The 18,159-nt window shown below is 42.1% G+C and overlaps 2 protein-coding genes across 3 annotated transcripts; one reads left to right on the plus strand and one right to left on the minus strand.

Moving 5' to 3' along the window:
- Positions 1-2,527: 2,527 nt before the first annotated feature.
- Positions 2,528-8,171, minus strand: LOC109486568 (biorientation of chromosomes in cell division protein 1-like 1). 2 transcript variants are annotated; one of them, XM_019790416.1, is made up of 3 exons: positions 7,902-8,171; positions 5,331-5,894; positions 2,528-5,287 (listed from the first exon to the last, which is right to left on the minus strand). In XM_019790416.1, the coding sequence occupies exon 3, from the start codon at positions 5,259-5,261 to the stop codon at positions 2,655-2,657; it is 2,607 nt and encodes an 868-aa protein (XP_019645975.1). In that variant the 5' UTR covers positions 5,262-5,287; positions 5,331-5,894; positions 7,902-8,171; the 3' UTR covers positions 2,528-2,654. The 2 variants fall into 2 exon arrangements, with proteins under 2 accessions (XP_019645975.1, XP_019645974.1); XM_019790415.1 differs by having other exon boundaries at positions 2,528-5,894.
- Positions 8,172-13,026: 4,855 nt separating this feature from the next.
- On the plus strand, positions 13,027-16,436 carry LOC109486572 (protein slit-like). The gene is made up of 3 exons (XM_019790419.1): positions 13,027-13,183; positions 14,122-14,313; positions 15,031-16,436. The coding sequence occupies exons 1-3, from the start codon at positions 13,154-13,156 to the stop codon at positions 16,414-16,416; spliced, it is 1,608 nt and encodes a 535-aa protein (XP_019645978.1). The 5' UTR covers positions 13,027-13,153; the 3' UTR covers positions 16,417-16,436.
- Positions 16,437-18,159: the final 1,723 nt, after the last annotated feature.

An 18,159-nucleotide genomic window follows, 5' to 3' on the forward strand; every position in this document is an offset into this window, starting at 1 on the left:
TTCTGTATAGTTATCAAGTTATTAATACCTATACTAAGTACTGATCATGACATACACACTAAATGATTCTATAAGATTTTACGAAAGCGAATTCTGTGTACAAAATAATACAATAGAGTTTCTTCTTTTTGAATTCACAAAACAAAATCTCACTTGTCCTGTAAGTTGTCTGTTTTCGTGACATCATCTTGACTGGCAACAATCAGACTGTACCAACATGAAAGGGGTGTGTGTTAGGCCAAAAGGAAGTCAGGACATATGTTTGCGAGCAGAAAACTAGTTACTAGCATTTAACAAGACAACCTTGTATCGGTTGTTTGCTAGTCTAAATACAAACATCTACATCTATACAGAAACGACCTTGCACATTTCTGTTTTTGGGACAGCAGAATTTTCCATACTGTAGAGAATTAATTACAGGTCAGAGCAGCACATAATTGGTGTACGTTTCTCCACTTCATTAAGTCTATATCCAAATCCTCTTGAGTTGTTCAGCGTGTCGTCTATCCTACTGAGACGAGAAATCTACTTTTTTTAATTAAACTTTATTATTTACAATGTAACAATAAAAGAGATACATAGTTGACATACAATCGTACGGAATGATACATAAGAAACTAGTTCCACGATCTCATACCTTCGCCAAATGAGGTTAGCCTTTATGGCTAAGAAATTATAGATTAATTACTGATTGTGCAAATGGGATCCTATATTGCATCAATTATATCTGTAGATCATATTCTACACCAGAAGACAGTCTTATGTTATCAAAGAATGCCATTATAGTATTTCCTCATAAATTATGCAAATGAGGTCCTTATTTGAATAAGTTATGTTTAATTATGTTCACCTTTACATAACTTTCAAATATCCCAAGTATGAAATTCCAGGCAGTTACCACTATGTAATTATAACATTTTCTCATTAATTATGCAAATTAAGTCCTCATTTGCATAATTGATATCTGCCTGTATTTCTGCCGTTCTCAATTACGTATGACACATGCTTGAATAGTCCTATCATGGAATGCAGCTGATTAATAGCCTTTCCTCATTAATTATGCAAATTACATCAATATTTGCATAATTGTAATATCATTATGTCAAGCATCACTTCAGCTACCTACATGCCAAAAATCACGACGATCCATCCAGTGGTTCTTGAGTTATCAGCCTTTAAACATTTTTCAACTAACGCCCCTGCAGTTCCAGAGCAAGCAGCTAGGGGGCCCAAACGCACGTCACTTCTTCCCCAGCACAAGAGCTACATACCATGCAAATTTCGTCACCCCAGCATGTCTAGATCATGAGATATCAAAACCGGAAGTTCAGCTGCAGTACCATAACAAGCCGCCAGGTGGCCCAAAATCTAATCAGTTCGAGCTCTCATCAAGACCTACCCACCTACCAAATATCAAGATAATCCATATAAGCTTTCTCGAGTTATGCTGTTGACAGACAGACAGACAGACACACACACACACACACGGCCACGAAAACATAACCTTCTCCAATTCTTGGCGAAGGTAACAAAGACGTTTTAACAGGAGTTATCTAGATAGATATCAAGTAAAATGTTGCCATTGTTTGTTATGTTCTATTTCTATCGTTTTGTTTAGTCTGTTTCTGAAAAATGTAACCTACTTTTGTATAGAAAGGCTATGTTGAAATTTGTCATATAAAATAGCCAAAATTTACCACACATGTATCTTCTAACATGACGGAAATATACAAACTTGTTAAGTTATTTAGACTATCCTTCATTGCGTGTGGCGTAGCGGCTTGACTCGGAACCAAGAGGTCCCGGGTTCGAGTCCTGACATGCCACCGATCTTGTGCCCTTGGGAAAGGCACTTTACACGTGGGAAAGGCACTTTACACGACTTTCCTCACTTAACAAGTGTCCTGCCCTGTATTTGTATCTGTGTTGGTGGTGGCATAAAATAAGTTGATATAACTTGATCTATGAGTCTACCGTCCCCATGTTTCGTCATGAAATGTTGGAATATAAAAAAAAAATTGCCGTTTATGTGACGTTGTAAAATCGTCTCTAAAAACAACACTCCACTTTTTCAGTACTTCAAGTGTTATTACAAGTCAAATACATGAGAAATTGTGGTGTTAAGAACCATGAAGATAGATATGACCATGTAACCTTAATTCCACAACAAACAATAAAACATATCTTTACCAGAACACATGCATCTGTACTAAGTATGGTGTACAGAGAAACCTAGTCTAAATATATTGGACGTTTTGCGTGTCTGGCGATGCTCATACAGTCTCTACCCTAAAGTTCTAGTTCTATCATTCAGTTTGCAAATCTCAATTCCAATGTGCTTCCGAAATCTGTCATGATGATTATGTTTACCGATGGAAAACATATAGTTTTTGCTCTGTTTCCTCTTCTTCTCCCAACCAGTAAGGTCAATGACCTGCACCAGACGTCTGTCACCATGGCATCATGTTGCAATTTTACAGCAGGAGGGATTTCGACTCCTGTCTGACCATATTATGAATGTGTTTGAGTAAGAATTAATATAGCAGATCATATGCGAAGGTAACATTATGTATTTGCTTGCAAATGTTACCTTTCTAGCTATCCATAGGTTAACTTTGCCCTAACGATTGCCTCCTTTTCGTGGCCAAATAAGGTTACTTTTTCTTGAGAAGCTTCTTCATTTTCTTCCCCAGGGATCGGTTCGGTTCTTTCCTCCCCTCCGTATCGTCTGTGGTCCAGTCAGAATCGCTCCTCTCCTCCGCTACAACCGAAGGATCTCTTCTCAGTGCCCCGGCCCGCTGGCCCTGGGTTTTCCTCTTCCTTTGCAGAATCGCTTTGAACTTCTTCATGTGAGATTTACTCTTGGAGCCGTCCTCAGGGTCGGATGACGTCAGTGATGAGGTGGTCACGTGACTCAGGTTGCTGCTGGTGCTGAGAATACTCGCGATGCTGGTCTTTCGTCGGGCGTGGTGCCGACCGTTGCCATGGTGATCACCGTGATCTTCGCTTGGCGCCAAAAAGTCGTCTGTGGTCTTGTCATCCATAGACCGGCCGTTGCCATGGCGATCACTCTGGGCCTCTCTTGGCGCCAAAACGTCGTCTGCAGTCTTGTCGTCCTCTCTGTTCTCTGAAGAAATTTCCTCAGAATTGTTCAGTCCAAGGAAAGAGAAGTTTAACGCACTTTTGATTCGATCTGCCAGTGTCACTACTTCGTGCTGGTCTGGCGAACTGGTTTCGACCGGTTCATTCCCGTTCTGTTGTGTCGTGCTGTTTCTGTCGTCTCCATTTTGAATCTGGCCTTCTACGTGCACCTGTGGGGCGCGACGTTTCAACCAATCAGAGCGCGCGGATTCGTCTGGATCTGACGGCCCGTTCTCCTCTTCCGAATTCCCGGCATGCACCTCTGCAATGGTCTCGTTTACTCCATCCTCTTCTGCCCACATATTGCGCAGGCGCGTGCGTGTCGCCTCTCTGTCACGTTTGAACTTTTCAATTTCACCTTTCTTGTCCTCTGACATGAGACCCAGATACTTCTCTGATACGCTCATACGCCTACTTTTCTTGTCAGACAACTCTTTGTCTTTTAATGTATTGGCCGAAAGTTGCGATGTTTTGTTTTTCGATTTTTGTCTCTCAGAATCGTTATGGATAGTTGCAGTTGATTTGTGTGGATTTGTGACATCCGAATGATGCCCTACATCGGGACTCTTCTTTCCTTTTGAAGCCAGTGTCTCTTTGGTCTCACCGTCTTCTCTTAGTATCGAGAAAATTGACTTACGGCGCTTCTTCTTATCATTGTCATTTTGAGATGCTTGCTTGGCGGTTTCATCCACGCTAAGCTTACGCTCAGTACGTTTATATTCCATCGGGACCTGGACGATTGGAGTTTCTTGCTCACTTGGCGCGCTGCGCGGATTGTGTTTGACTTTGTTGACGAATGACGACCACAACTTTTCTTTCTCTTTCCCGTTTCTTCTCGGCTTGTCTGTTGGTTCTCCGTGTCTGTGAGCGTCGGTCGCTGGAATTTTCACTCCTTTCCTTGTTTTGAGCTTGGTAACCGTCTCCTTCCATCTGTGGTGGCTTTTGACGTCGTGTTCCTTAGGTGTTGTTGTAACTGCGGAAGGTGTCAATGACGCTTCTTCGGCGGGCGTAGACGTCGGTGCCGCCGCAGAGAACCCCGAGCGATGTCCCCGGACCCATGCCCCATCCAGGCTCCCTATAAAATCATGGCTGCTCAAGTCAGGATCATTTGCCGGAGTAAACACGACGGTTCTCTGGCTGTTGACTGGACTCTCCGTCGGCGTTGGTTCTGGCAAAACCTCGGCGAGGTACCTGATCATTTCTGGGTAGAGCTCCACGATCTCTCGTTCCGTCCCACACTCGATCAGGTGCTCGAAAAGAGCCAGGGTGTCCCGCCTACTGGTGCCGAATCCCCCGTGGGCTGACATGTAGGCCGCTTTTTCAGCTTCTATGTCCCTCCGAATTTCAGACGCCATTTTGCCCACCTGATCCTCCAGCAACCTTCTGCGGCGTGCGACTTGCATAGCGACGTCGTGGAGTTGCCTTTCGGCTTGTTCTCTTATCATCTGGCGGATGGTCTCGATGTATTCCTCCGCTGTTCTCTCTGGGTCGAGTCTCGTCGCACGTTCGGTTGCCTTTGCCAAGGCCTCTCGGCGAGACTGCGCCAAGGTCGCGAGGTCCGTGACGTCATGCCGTCGGTGGACGTCGCTGACGCATGCCCGGCAGATCTCAGCATCGCAAGTCTCGCAGAAAACCTCGCGAGAAAGTCCGTGGAAGTGGCAGGTGGAAGAATCATTCCCCGTATGTCTCTCCCGCAGGTGGTGAGAAGTGCACCTGTGGCACAGTAACTCCTCACACTCCTCACATCGCCGGTTTACCGGAGCGGTCAGCCGGTCCGGGGTGGGGATGTCGAACTCACGGTCCCGACAATAATGTCGCAGATACCCGTTCTCCTCTTGTGCTCTGATAGAAGAACTCCCCTCCGCAATCCTTTTCAAGAAGTCGTAACTTGTGCTCTTAAGTCCGTCCAGACCGTCTTCGGGAAGGGAAAAGGTTTGTTGACAAGACGGACAGATGATGATGTTGACGTGGTGCCGGTGGTTGCTATAGGCAACCAAACAGGGTAAACAGAAGACGTGCCAACAGGGGAGGACGCACGGGTCATCCAGCGGGTCGTCACACAGGTCACAGACGATAAAGTCAAACTCGTCACCGCGCTCTTCCACAGGACCGGTCGCCATAGCAACGGAAACGGTGCAGCTGATTGGTGGAATTCAGACCAATGTAGAATGTGTCGGTGCAGCTGATTGGTGGAATTCACAGATCGCAGACGATAAAGTCAAACTCGTCACCACGCTTTTCCACAGGACCGGTCGCCATAGCAACGGAAACGGTGCAGCTGATTGGTGGAATTCAGACCAATGTAGAATGTGTCGGTGCAGCTGATTGGTGGAATTCACAGATCGCAGACGATAAAGTCAAACTCGTCACCGCGCTCTTCCACAGGACCGGTCGCCATAGCAACGGTAACGGTGCAGCTGATTGGTGGAATTCACAGGTCGCAGGCGATAAAGTCAAACTCGTCACCGCGCTCTTCCACAGGACCTGTCGCCATAGCAACGGTAACGGTAGAATGTGTCAGTGCAGCTGATTGGTGGAATTCACAGGTCGCAGACGATAAAGTCAACCTCGTCACCACGCTCTTCCACAGGACCTGTCGCCATAGCAACGGTAACCGTAGAATGTGTCAGTGCAGCTGATTGGTGGAATTCAGATCATTCTAGAGATTTGGTCGTGTTGTAGTGTCACATTCATTACAACATTTCCGATGTAAACATGCCCTGGTCGGTGTGCTTCGTAGAGGTGAGGACGTTCTAGTAATTCGAAAGGAGAGAAAAAATCGTTAATCAGTTCTTCCAGCAGTTACTACCATTGTGCTTTGGGAACATAGTAGGGGATTTTGAAAACAGCAAAAGATGCTAAAAGCTGCTCTAGAAACAGTGTTAGCTAGTAGACCTTGAGATAGAGGCTAGAGTCAGGCAGGCCTTCGAAAAGTACTCTCCAACATTCTTTTTTTGCACAAAAAAAAATAACAGTGCAAAAAAGGAAGCCAAAAATGAGCCAAAATCCAAACCTCTGCTTGGAGAGTATTCGACAAAAACGGGGGGGGGGGCTGACCACGGCATAAGGTCAACAATCTGTCCCGGATACATGTAAGCGAGTTTCATGGATGTAAACATAAACAGGAATGATGACGGATGTTGTACAACCGTCTGATGTGTCGGGCAGATTATTCACCAGTTTCACATTTCCATGACGCATTGCGTCAAACCTTCCCAGGTTTCATAGCGCCTTGTGACCTGAATTATGTGTTTCTGTGGTGTTTTTACATTCGTTGATGACAGAAACTAAAACAATTAAGGTTTCTCCCTTAATATTTATGATAAAAATATACTACAACGTCTGTTGAATTACATGTATTTCGAGCAATATAGTCAAGTCAAAAGTTGTATCTCCGGTACAGGATAGTTTTACCACCTTAACGTTACAAACCACATTTACATGTTAAAAAGAACAATTCATTCTCTATTTGTTGTCAGATTCGACCCATAGTAAGTCATTTAATGTTGAACATAATGCAATAAACCTCTTCTCATTTGAGGTACTTTACCCCCCCCCCCCTTGATTTGGCACATAATCGAATTTTTTGGTTTTACGTTTGAACAACCTGCTTGGTTCAAGTTGAGATTAACAAGCTACACATAAGTAGGGACTGAGACATGCAAATAAGCTGGGTTTACATTCCAGACTTTAAATAAGGGGATACATGTATACCTGATGAAAAGCTATCCACTGTGGCAAGCGTCCCTTTTCTTCTAATGATTTTTCCCAGTAATTGTGTATAATGATTGCCCGTGGCGTTATGTACAGGTACAGAAATTAGTCTACCAAAAGCTACCCGAGTGTTCATATTTGCAATTGTAAATGATACGAATATATAATACTTTTTCAGGGGTGCCAGAGTATACAGTGCAATTTTACGGAATACAGTGCAAGTTTACTAGTATACAGTGCAATTTTACGGAATACAGTGCAAGTTTACTAGTATACAGTGCAATTTTACGGAATACAGTGCAATCGTACTAGTATACAGTGCAATTTTACGGAATACAGTGCAATCGTATTAGTATACAGTGCAATTTTACTAATGACGTTGTTATGACGTAATCTGTATTCTAATACGATTGCACTGTATTCCGTAAAATTGCACTGTATACTAGTAAAATTGCACTGTACACTAGTAAAATTGCACTGTATACTAGTAAAATTGCACTGTATTCCGTAAAATTGCACTGTATACTAGTAAAATTGCACTGTATTCCGTAAGATTGCACTGTATACTAGTAAAATTGCACTGTACACTAGTAAAATTGCACTGTATACTAGTAAAATTGCACTGTATTCCGTAAGATTCCACTGTATACTCTGGCACCCCTGTTTTTGCAGGGCGTACAATTCCACACATGTGTATACTGTTTCTGAGTATAGCGTCGACATGTTAGCATGATACAGTTCAAAACCTGGACCAAAAAAAAACACAACAGAGGTTGTGATCAATCTTGTAATTACGTCTGACAATTAAAAGACGAAGAAAATTCTAACCCAAGACGGTCTATCCGGTTTTCTCTTTCTTATGTTGTACGTATATGTAGGGAAACGTCCTCCCCCCCCCACACACACACAACACACACTATTTATATTTCAGTATTGTCCTCTTCTTAATCCATCACCCTATATTACCCTATTATTCTTCTCCAATAGCCAAGCAAATTGAAAATATGTAGTAGACGACAGCTAAAGAATAGAATATAAAGTCTTACCTGTTGTCTATATTGGTCCCAAGCAACGCACCTAAAATGTTCAGCACCTCAAATGCCGGACTTAAACAGTTTTGCACAAAACTGACGTCTACCCACAGGTAAATATCACCATACAGTAAGGCTATGGCAAGATCCTAGATTTTAGATCTTTAGTTCTGGAAGCCTTCCTTCACACGTCACACGTTTTTCGTCCAGCACACAAAAGATCGACGTAGTTAGAAGACAGTCCATTGTGGTTGAAACTGGCTGCAAACAAGCCCCACTGTTTTGTATAACCGATCGCAAGCTTCTATTTACGTTACCGCTATATTATTGGGCTTAGTTACTGCGCACCGAACATTTGGGGGGTGTTTTCTGAAAACATTTTCGTGAACGTGAACTTCGGCGTTTGTGACGCTCAAAACACATTCCTAAAGTTGCCCTCTCATAACATCTAGACTTGTTGACACACAGTCGGACATTTAATCAACCTTGTTTTGTTCTAGGGAATATTGAGTTATGTGTGCAGCGAAAAATACGGACCCTCCCTTAGGTTTAGAACCGTGTTACGTGGCACATGAAGTGGTATGTCCCGACTATCTTTGGAGCCGCTACCGTAAATATGTTAAGCCTGTTTTACCGCGGCAAAAGAGGGGATGACAAAGGTCCAATACCGGTGCAAACTGTTCGTTAATTACGTTAAATGGCGGTGACCTCTAGTAACTGTTGTCAAGGTCAAAGAAGGGCAAGTAACAAGCTTTTCAGGATTCCTCAAGGATGATAAGATTATCTTCCTAAGAAACTGGAGAGAGGTGTGGTAATCTTATTACATTTGTCTTCCTGTACTTTACTTAGAAATAATCGCCTTGGCTGTTGTTACGGACACTTGATAAAGCCAGGAACAACGACAGACATAAAAAGTCAGAAACGACAGAAAAGAGCGTTGTTAACATGATTATTGGAGAGAGGAATGTATCATTAGGCAATTTTTGTCCAGACGTAAGGCCATGTTGATTTGATTATATGGATGACATCCGCGCGCGCATGAAGTTTCGGCCGTTTCCAAACAAACAAGTGCTTCTGCAAAAGCTGACCATTTTCGCCGCTTACAGGCTTACAGTTTTTACGAACATTTTCCCCATCCTATCATTTCAATTTACCTAAGTTATATAAATGGTTCTAGTTCTCATCAACATTGTATATAATGAGAGAACATGCACTTCTATATTTCAACTCTTTAAGTTTAAAACATTACAAAAATCAAGTATATAACAGTTTATAACCTGTTTTCTCTCTTTTAAGAGTCTTTTTAACAGAATAAAAAAATGAGACACAAAAGTACATTTTAACTTAAATTATAAGTAACGTTAATATATATATATATAATTTTATTCAAAATCTCTTCTATGGCTTTGTCCCCAACATCTAAGTTTACAAACCTCGTGACATTCAACCAGGGCTTTAGCCAGCGCCCGTTTTACCGTCAATTGACGGTATTTTTTCCCGTCGGACGGTAAAAATTTAAGTCCTTACCGTCAACATTGACGGTCAAAAATCGTGGGTGAAGACATTAAACTTAGCAAAAAATGTAGCGAATTTGAATGAGCCACGGCGCGGGGTCTTTCCAAAGCGCGTCGCGTCTTTTCAAAACGCCGCGGGCCCACACATTTCTTATTTAAATACGGCGGGAAACCTGACTTCAAGGAACGTGCCGATGTCTGTTAACTCGGTTCTTTTCTTCAATGTTGCTGTCTGTTTAAACAACATGTGCTAACGGCCACATAAGAACAATGGCTCGACTCAGACTCACGCTGGTAACTGTACATGACAATAAGATAAATAAACAACATGTGGCAACGAACAAAGAAATATCAAACGTTTTGAAAATATACTGTACTTGAATTTTCATACCATCGCAAGAAAACGGAGATCGATCTACGCAAAGTGGCTTTATTATTTATATAAACTTCGTTAAACCACCTTCGAAGACTTGAGCGGCAGCATAAAGATAAATTTTCTGGAGCCGATCGCTGAAGCAAGTTTTTGCCGGCGTACGTAACTCCCTCCGCGGCAAAATCCCATATGCCGTAGCGAAATCGCGTCTCAGCACTTCCCCAAATCAACTCCATGGCCGCTAAAGTCTGCAAATGAGGTTAAACTTCCTCATTTCGGTTGAGAAGCGAAGCTACTAGTATAAAATCATGTGCATGGCGGCCATTTTGTTTGCTACCCGAAGTCTTCCGAATGATCTAAATAAGGAAATCGTCGGAAATCTGAGCCACATCCCTCGCTGTCGGCATGCGCTCGGGGCTGGCTCGGTGGAAATCGGAGGCTGTGGCGTCAGGACTAGGTTTATTTGCATGGCTCGGGAAGCCGCCGCGGCTTGAATCGCAGCGGGATTTGGGCGCCGGGCGGGTCAAACAAAGGGAATATGAAGTTGTGAGGACCATAGTTTTTTTTTTTTTCTTCAAATTGCAGATTGTGTAATTTTTATCCTGAAATCTTGAAAATCTATCTGCAAATTGCAGACTGAAGACGGGTATTTAGAACACTGAATACATGAAGTGTGCGGGGGGGCATGATGTCGATCACCGGATCATGATTTTTTTTCGCGTTGACCCTGATTCAACCCTAAAATAATACTCGAAGAGAACTTCAAAAGTCATCTTTTACTAATCATATATAATTGTTTACATTATATCATTTGATCAACCTGATCCATTAAAAATTGTCAATGGAAAATACCTTGCCAAACAATGCAATACCTATTTAAGTTAATTAAACACTCACTCATTAATTAATTAATTTCCTAAAATACAAAAGACATGTTGGTGAAAGTTAGGCACCCAGGTAATATCAATAGTTCCACGGACAGCTATGTAGGCCGGAGCTTCTATTGCGTGCGATCTACGTTTGGTCAGAAAATACACCCCCCCCCCAACACACACACACACAAAAACACCGATCCGGGAACGCCTGAAAAGGAGGCTTTTAATAAGCTTTGCCTGCAGCGCCTTGATTGGTCGGACGTGTGACCCTCTGGACTGCCGGCTAATGGAAATCTGAACATCTAGACTAATCCACACTGCTAATGCTCATTGACATAATTTATGCAGTTTATTAAAATCCTTGATTACTGTGATTATAGACATGTCTTTATCAACATTTTTGGCAAATAATAAAATCAAGTTATTGTTCAAGACAAATTAAGTTTGTTTTGTCAGCAGCTTTGTTATGCAACATTAATAGAACTATGATTTTGAAATTAGCAACCATAATGGAAAGTATACAAACGTCCAAGGCATAAATGGTAAAAAGTGCACTCGCAACAACGACATCTAGCGACATGCGGCAACTCAGCATGTCTGCATGGCCGTCGCAACAACGACATCTAGCGACATGCGGTGACTTAGCATGTCTGCATGGCCGTTGAAGGGTGGAACCGTTGATCCATCCATCCGTTGATCCAATCTCAATCTCGTCTGAGTTACCATTTTCGCGCATGCGAAAATGGTAAAAAAAAAGTTTTCAACCATACTGTAAATCGTACAAAACATTTGCAAAATGAGCAAAAATATACCACAAGTTACAAAAAAAATTAATAAAAACTATACCAATGTCGTAGAATGCCAAAATCAAACGAAAAAAGACGAAATTGTAAAGAAATGAACTTGAAGACTAGATTATCCGCCAAACCATATTCTGTGCCATTTGCTCAACCCTCATGACCACGTAGATTTCATAATGAAAATAATTTTTTTTATTCGCACGCGCGCATCAGTTTTGGGGCTCCCGGAGGATGTCATCCATATAATCAAATCAACATGGCCTAACAAAGAAAAAATTGTGGCGGTGGTTCAAATAACCGTTTCATGCCCTGTTATCATGTCTTATATTTATAGTTTGCCATTTTGATCCTAACAACTTTGGTTATTCATCCCATTTATTTAGTGCTGAAAAGTATTGTCTTTCAAAAACGTGCTAACTACTTTTACATGATGTAGCTAACATCCGTGTCCATAATATCACCAGGGTCCATAATATCGCCACCTTGAGAAACAGTGTGCTTTAAGATATTTTTACTGCAACATACCCTAGGTATGTACATTTGAGGTGTGAAGGAGTGCATACCAAAAGTATGTTGCAGTAAAATATCTTTAAGCACACTGTTTCTCAAGGTGGTGATATTATGGACCCTGGTGATATTATGGGCACGGGTGTTATAGGTAAAAAATTCTATCCCATTATATTATACCACCAACACTATAATAAACAGTCTATATGGTGAATTAATAGAATGACACCCCTGCTATCCCATTAATTTACCAGAGAGAGGTTCACAATTTCTCTTTACGGTGAATTAAAGGCGTCCAGCGCAGTTTTTTTGGGCTTGGAAACAGGATTTTTCAAAGCCAATATGCAATATTCTAGCCACTTATCTACATACTGAGTTGAAACCACACTATCCCAATGTATATTGACCCTCATGGAGCAAAAATACCCAAATTTCTGACAGAAAAATGGTTACTGGAAGGACCCTTGGCTGACTTTTAGGGTACCACCCATAAAATAAAGGACTAATCTTGTGGCTTGTTTCTGCAGTTTTAAATACCCAAAGTCTGAAATACTGATTGAAATGTGCTAATGTGAAGCAGTATGTGTCAATATCATAAAGATTGCCTTATTCAGAATATTTCAAGTTTTGTTGCACTGAAATCGCATTGGATGCCTTTAATGGGATAGCAGGGGGTGCTATCCCATCTACAAGAAAGAGATTCAGAATTTCTCTATATGGTGAAACAATTGGAAAGCGTCTAGTTTTGTGAAGAAATACCCCCCCCCCCAATCTATGACCGGTATTTTGAGACAGTAATAATTATTATATATACCTGTTATACAGGATTGTGAAACCCTTATATCTAGGTTAATGTAGTCCTGTATTCTAGATCTACATGTCTTTGTTACAATTTCTGAGTAGGCCTAGGCGCCTCTCTATAAAACATACAGGGTTGTGTTGACGAAGAAAAAAAAAAAAAAACTACCCTCCCTTATCAAAATTGTTTCGACTCTTCGGACCTACCTTGCTTAAGCGTTGAGGACGATTCCATTCGTAAATTCGGGGCAAATTCGGTATATTTTTGGACAGCGTCACTTTTCACCAGTACTATTTCTGGAGATGATAGCGTAAGTGTGACAAAGGGTTACAAAGGAATGTAAATAAACGGCTTAAAATAGTTTTAGCCTTTGGATGCCATCACTGTGGTTTGCCACAGATGTTGGAGACTGCGGTCTGGACTAAGAGGGTGAGTACGTGTTTCTTTGCTTTAACTTAAAACTCCGTTGCAATTCTATTGGAATGTCTTGAAACAAAAATGAGTGTTTCAAGCCCAGAATATGTTTAAATGACAATAACAAGATGGAATGAACAATCAAAGTGGAATGAACAATCAACTAAGATGCAGATGCAGTTTTTTTTCATTCATTTCTCTCTCCTTACGTTGAAGTAGTCCGTTTTTTTCTGTCAACTTTGTTCAAAACGTTCATTTTTTAATCTTAAAGCAAGAGCATCTTTTGTGCATCTTTTTAAAAATTCTTATAGTGACTTTAGTCGATTTCTAATGCAGAGCACTGAACAGTAATCACTTTATTGTGTGCTTAACGTATAAATCTTTGTGGTAGCGTGCTCGTCTCAGAACCAAGAGGTCCCGGGTTCAAATCCATGTGACCGATCTTGTGCCACTTCACTGAAATGAGTACCTAGCTTCGGTTAGGGACGTCCCTCGAATAGGACGTTAAATGGAGGACCAGTGTTTGGGGAGAGCCACACCCCACGCACGTTAAAGAACCCACCACACATTTCGAGTGGGGGTTTTCCCCGGTGTGCGATGCATATGGTACAAATAATAGTGTGAAAATTCACACTAATGGAGATCCTAAAACAAAGAAACAAACAAATAAACAAATCTTTCACCAATTATAGATCACAAAACCCACTAATTATGCAGAATGTGGGACTATTCATTATCCACTGCAAAGAAGAAGTCGAACCCCATAATAGCTAGCGTAGTAGTAGAAGTAGAAGTTTTTTCCAGACAGTTGTTACCTGTCTCCTGTTACTGTATTGCAATGAGTATTATACTTGATTGTACAAGCAATTAGCCCCAGCCTTCGGGCATGATTTTTGCAAATAAAGTTTCGTTATTAAAAATCACTGTGTTCCTTTCTCCACCCCTCCATGCAGACCATGCAGTCCCCTGTACTGTTGTTCCTGGTGTCGGCCCTAGCCGGGATGACCGCCGCCCGGCCGCCCGACGTGTGCCCTGCGCCGTGCGAGTGCCGCGGCAGCTCAGTGTACTGCATGTGGGCGGGGCTAACCTCCGTCCCGAGCGGCATCCCACCGGGAACCACCATCCTCAGGCTCAACAATAACCAGGTATTGAGAAATTGTAACTTTCAGGGGGGCTTTAAACTTTCATACAAATTTTACGGAATCCATACGAATTTTACGGTCACCAACTTAGTAAGTTTCCGTGTGATGGATTGTATGTATTCCATAAATTCCAAAGTACCCTTGTAAATAGTGTTGTTATGATTTCTGTTATTGTTTATTTTGTTTATTATTTATGTAATCCTTATCAGTTTATATTGGTGGGGGCATTAAAAAGGAGTATGTTCCTGTTTCCCCCAACCTTTTACATTTTTGTTGTAATAAAGCTGAAATAAAATAAATAAAATAAAATTCATGTTTTATTTTACGTATTTCGTAAAGTAAATATGTTTCATTGTAATGAATCGTTTGTATTTCGTAAAATCCGAATGGATTCCGTGACATTCCGTCATTCGTATGGCTTCCGTAAAATTCGTATGAATTCATTGGCATCCCTAACTTTGCTAAACAAGATAATATTACCTTTACCGTGATCTCACTAACCTTTTTCTATCTGTTGAGTACTTAAATATGACAAAAGAATTAGCAACGTTTCTCTTAGTGTGTCTGTTGTCGCCATTTTAGCAGTTCTAGTCAACTATGTTAAAACTTTTAAAAGTGCACCAAAAAAGATGTTACGTAGCTTACCACCACAAAAGTATTATGTCAGAGGGCTATATTTCGCGCTGACTGAATTTTGTTCTTACTTTTTCCCACCTACAGATCTCAAATCTTCCTCCAGACGCCTTTGCCAACTTGAAAAACCTCCGTGGGCTCGACTTGTCCAGAAACAAGTTAACCAACGTGTCAGCCGAGGTCTTCCGACCGCTAGCCAACTTAGAATGGCTCTACCTTTCCAACAACGAGATACAACACATCGCTCCAAACGCGTTCGAGAAACAAAAGCATCTCAAAGACCTTTTTCTTCAAGCCAACCACTTGATGGAAATCCCCGACGGAGCTCTTCAATCTTTGCGAAGTTTGACGTTGTTGGATCTAAGCGAAAATGGAATCAAAAATCTGACAGACAACGCGTTCTCTGGACTAGTTCGTCTGCAAACGTTGTACCTCAGCGCTAACTGTTTCTCTCACATCGACCACGACGCTTTCGCTAGCGTGGCAAATTTGGAAAAGCTTTACATCAACAAGGCCTGTCTAACGTCCGTCCCGACTCCGGCATTCAGGAATCTCAAGACTCTACTGATACTAGAACTAGGCGTGAACGACATAAGGGTTCTCGGCGAGAAGTCTTTCTTCGGTATGGGGAGGTTGAAGAGACTGAGACTTAGCAACAACAAGATAGCGCTGATTTCGGCTAGGGCATTTGAAGGCCTTGAGGAGCTGCGATATCTGGACTTGAAAGCGAACCGTGTGAGTGAGCTACTTGACGGAACGTTCGGAGCCACTCCAAACTTGGAGGAGCTTTATCTGTGTATGAATAACATCACAACAGTGAAGGAGAACGCTTTTGAGAATGTACCGCGTCTGCAGATGCTCAAGCTAGACGATAACGCCATAGCCACATTCCCTGCGTCTGCGGTAGCCCCGCTATCTAATCTCCAAGCTTTCGACATCTCCGGAAATCCGCTCAACTGCGACTGCTTCTTGCGACCGCTGCGAAAATGGCTCGATGGCGCGCGGGCTATAGCTAAGCTCGCCACGAGGGAACAGACACTCTGCGCGGCTCCAGAGAAATTCCTCGGTGCCAGGGTGGACGTGATCCCGCCGGTGAACTTCACGTGTCCCGGTGGAGACCCTCCGGGATACCACATACCCCCAAAAGGTCCCTCGACTCCGCCCACTCGACGCATGACGTCATCACCTCCCCGTGACGTCAACCACCAATGGGAAACCATTTTGGGGATTTCCCGTTCATCTATGGAGTTGGACAACCTCTCAGGCATACAGGCAGAGGAGAGCAAAGAGCTAGGGCTGGAACTGGGGGAAGAAATGAAGACACAGGTGGATGGAGTGAAGGAGAGACTGGACGCCGTTCTGGAAAAGCTGACCGCCCTGGAAGACACCGTGGCCGCCTGTGCGCACACCGGCAGGACCTTGGTGCTGAAGGGCCTTCGGATCGAGTTCGACGGAGAAGCCCCAGTAAACTGATTCTAAACTAGAAAGGTAACATTTGCTATGTAAATGCATAATGTTTACCTTCGCATATGGTCTGCTCTGTCAATTCTTATATATGGTCAGACAGGAGTCTAAATCCCTCCTGCTATAAAATTGCAACATGATGTAACTCAACACTAGTTACCATGGTGACAGACATCTGCTTCAGGTCATTGACCTTATTTGTTTGCGAAGAGGAAACTGAGCAAAAACAATGTTTTCAATGAATCTTTAAGGCCTTGGAAAGAAAAATTGTGTTTCCTGTTCCAGTCCTGAATAAAATTAGGGTCGGTAGGTAGGAATTATCTTTTTTTGCAGACTGGTGATCTTTAGTGATCCAACTTATACAATAGTTTAACGAAGTAAAACTTGCATTTTTAATGTCGGAAAACCGACTGTACAATGTTTCGTGTCTGAGGTGTCAGATCATGGAGCTAGAAAAGGTTGATCAGCTCGAAAAATTTATGTCCCTTGCAGCGTTCCACACACAAAAAAAGCTAGGGTCAGCAGGTTTTTCTACGGTAGGTCGGGAAACAGGAAACACAACATTATTTTCTAGGCCTAAACAGATCTTTTTGACTACAAGACAGTTGGTCAGGCACTATCCGTGCGCCAACGTACTCCCAATTTGATACTGTCTTGTACCCACCTAAAAATCCGTTTTGAGATTAATTCTTAACCACAAAGACAGATCTTAACGGGCATTTTTAGTAAGAGAATTGGTAACTTCTTACAAAATTCTAGAAATGTTATCCCATAATTTTTTTTTATAACCATGCACTTGTGTGAATCTATATACCAGTATATGTTATACGTACACCTCATTGCTGCTACTTCAATATTCCAGGGAGTATGTAAAAATAATCTGATGCATGATGGGATAGCTTGATGACGTATGCTTCATTTCCTAATAAGGTCAAAAGCTGAACGTTTGAGCGGGAAAATCACACGTCAGTGACAACCTTGAATGGAGGTCCCCAAATTGTATCTTCCGAAAAGTAGACCAGAATAAAAATCAGTTTTCAATAACAGTTTCAGTATGTGGAGCCATCCTTGTGTGCTTGACCTAACAGATATTATCACTAGAAAGGTAACATTTGCAAAGAAAATGCATCATGTTTACCTTCGCAAATGGTCTGCTCTGTTAAGTAATTCTTACTAAGTCTAAATCCCTCCTGCTATAAAATTGCAACATGATGTATCCCAACACTAGTTACCATGGTGACAGACGTCTGGTTCAGGTCATTGACCTTATTGGTTTGGAGGAGAAGAGGAAACAGAACAAAAACAATGTTTTCTTTCCGTAAACATAATGAAGAAATGCTATTTGGCAGCCCCAGAACACAACTCTACAGTAGACTCACCCCTTACTGTGCTACTTACACAACTTTGTGGCCCAAGGGTTATATAGACACGTGTGCTAAATTCAGAAACATAACACGGCTTTATACAAACAGAAATGACTAATAAACTGGTGGACATCCCAACTACTAAGTACCTAATACCAGCCCAGAAGAGAACAAGAAATAGCCATGCCTTCAAGTATCAGAGTTATCAACCAAGGATTGAGGTGTTCAAGAATTCTTTTTTTCCTAGACCTATTGCAGAGTGGAACTCACTGTCGCTAAGTACAGTAGGGGCATTGTCATTAGATTTAGATAGCTTTAAACAATGTCTAGAGTTAGAAGTTCAAGGGTTAGGTGTAACAAGTCCATCAGTGTAATGTAGCCAGCTGCC

Source organism: Branchiostoma belcheri, unplaced genomic scaffold (genome assembly GCF_001625305.1).
Source record: "Branchiostoma belcheri isolate BF01 breed outbred unplaced genomic scaffold, Haploidv18h27 scaffold81, whole genome shotgun sequence".
Taxonomy (NCBI): Eukaryota; Metazoa; Chordata; class Leptocardii; order Amphioxiformes; family Branchiostomatidae; genus Branchiostoma; species Branchiostoma belcheri.

Coding starts and splice junctions, on each gene's coding strand:
- LOC109486568 (XM_019790416.1), bottom strand. CDS start 5,261: ATGGCGACCGGTCCTGTGGAAGAGCGCGGTGACGAGTTTGACTTTATC.
- LOC109486572 (XM_019790419.1), top strand. CDS start 13,154: ATGTTGGAGACTGCGGTCTGGACTAAGAGG. Junction 13,184..14,121: donor CTGCGGTCTGGACTAAGAGG/GTGAGTACGTGT, acceptor CCCTCCATGCAG/ACCATGCAGTCCCCTGTACT. Junction 14,314..15,030: donor TCAGGCTCAACAATAACCAG/GTATTGAGAAAT, acceptor TCCCACCTACAG/ATCTCAAATCTTCCTCCAGA.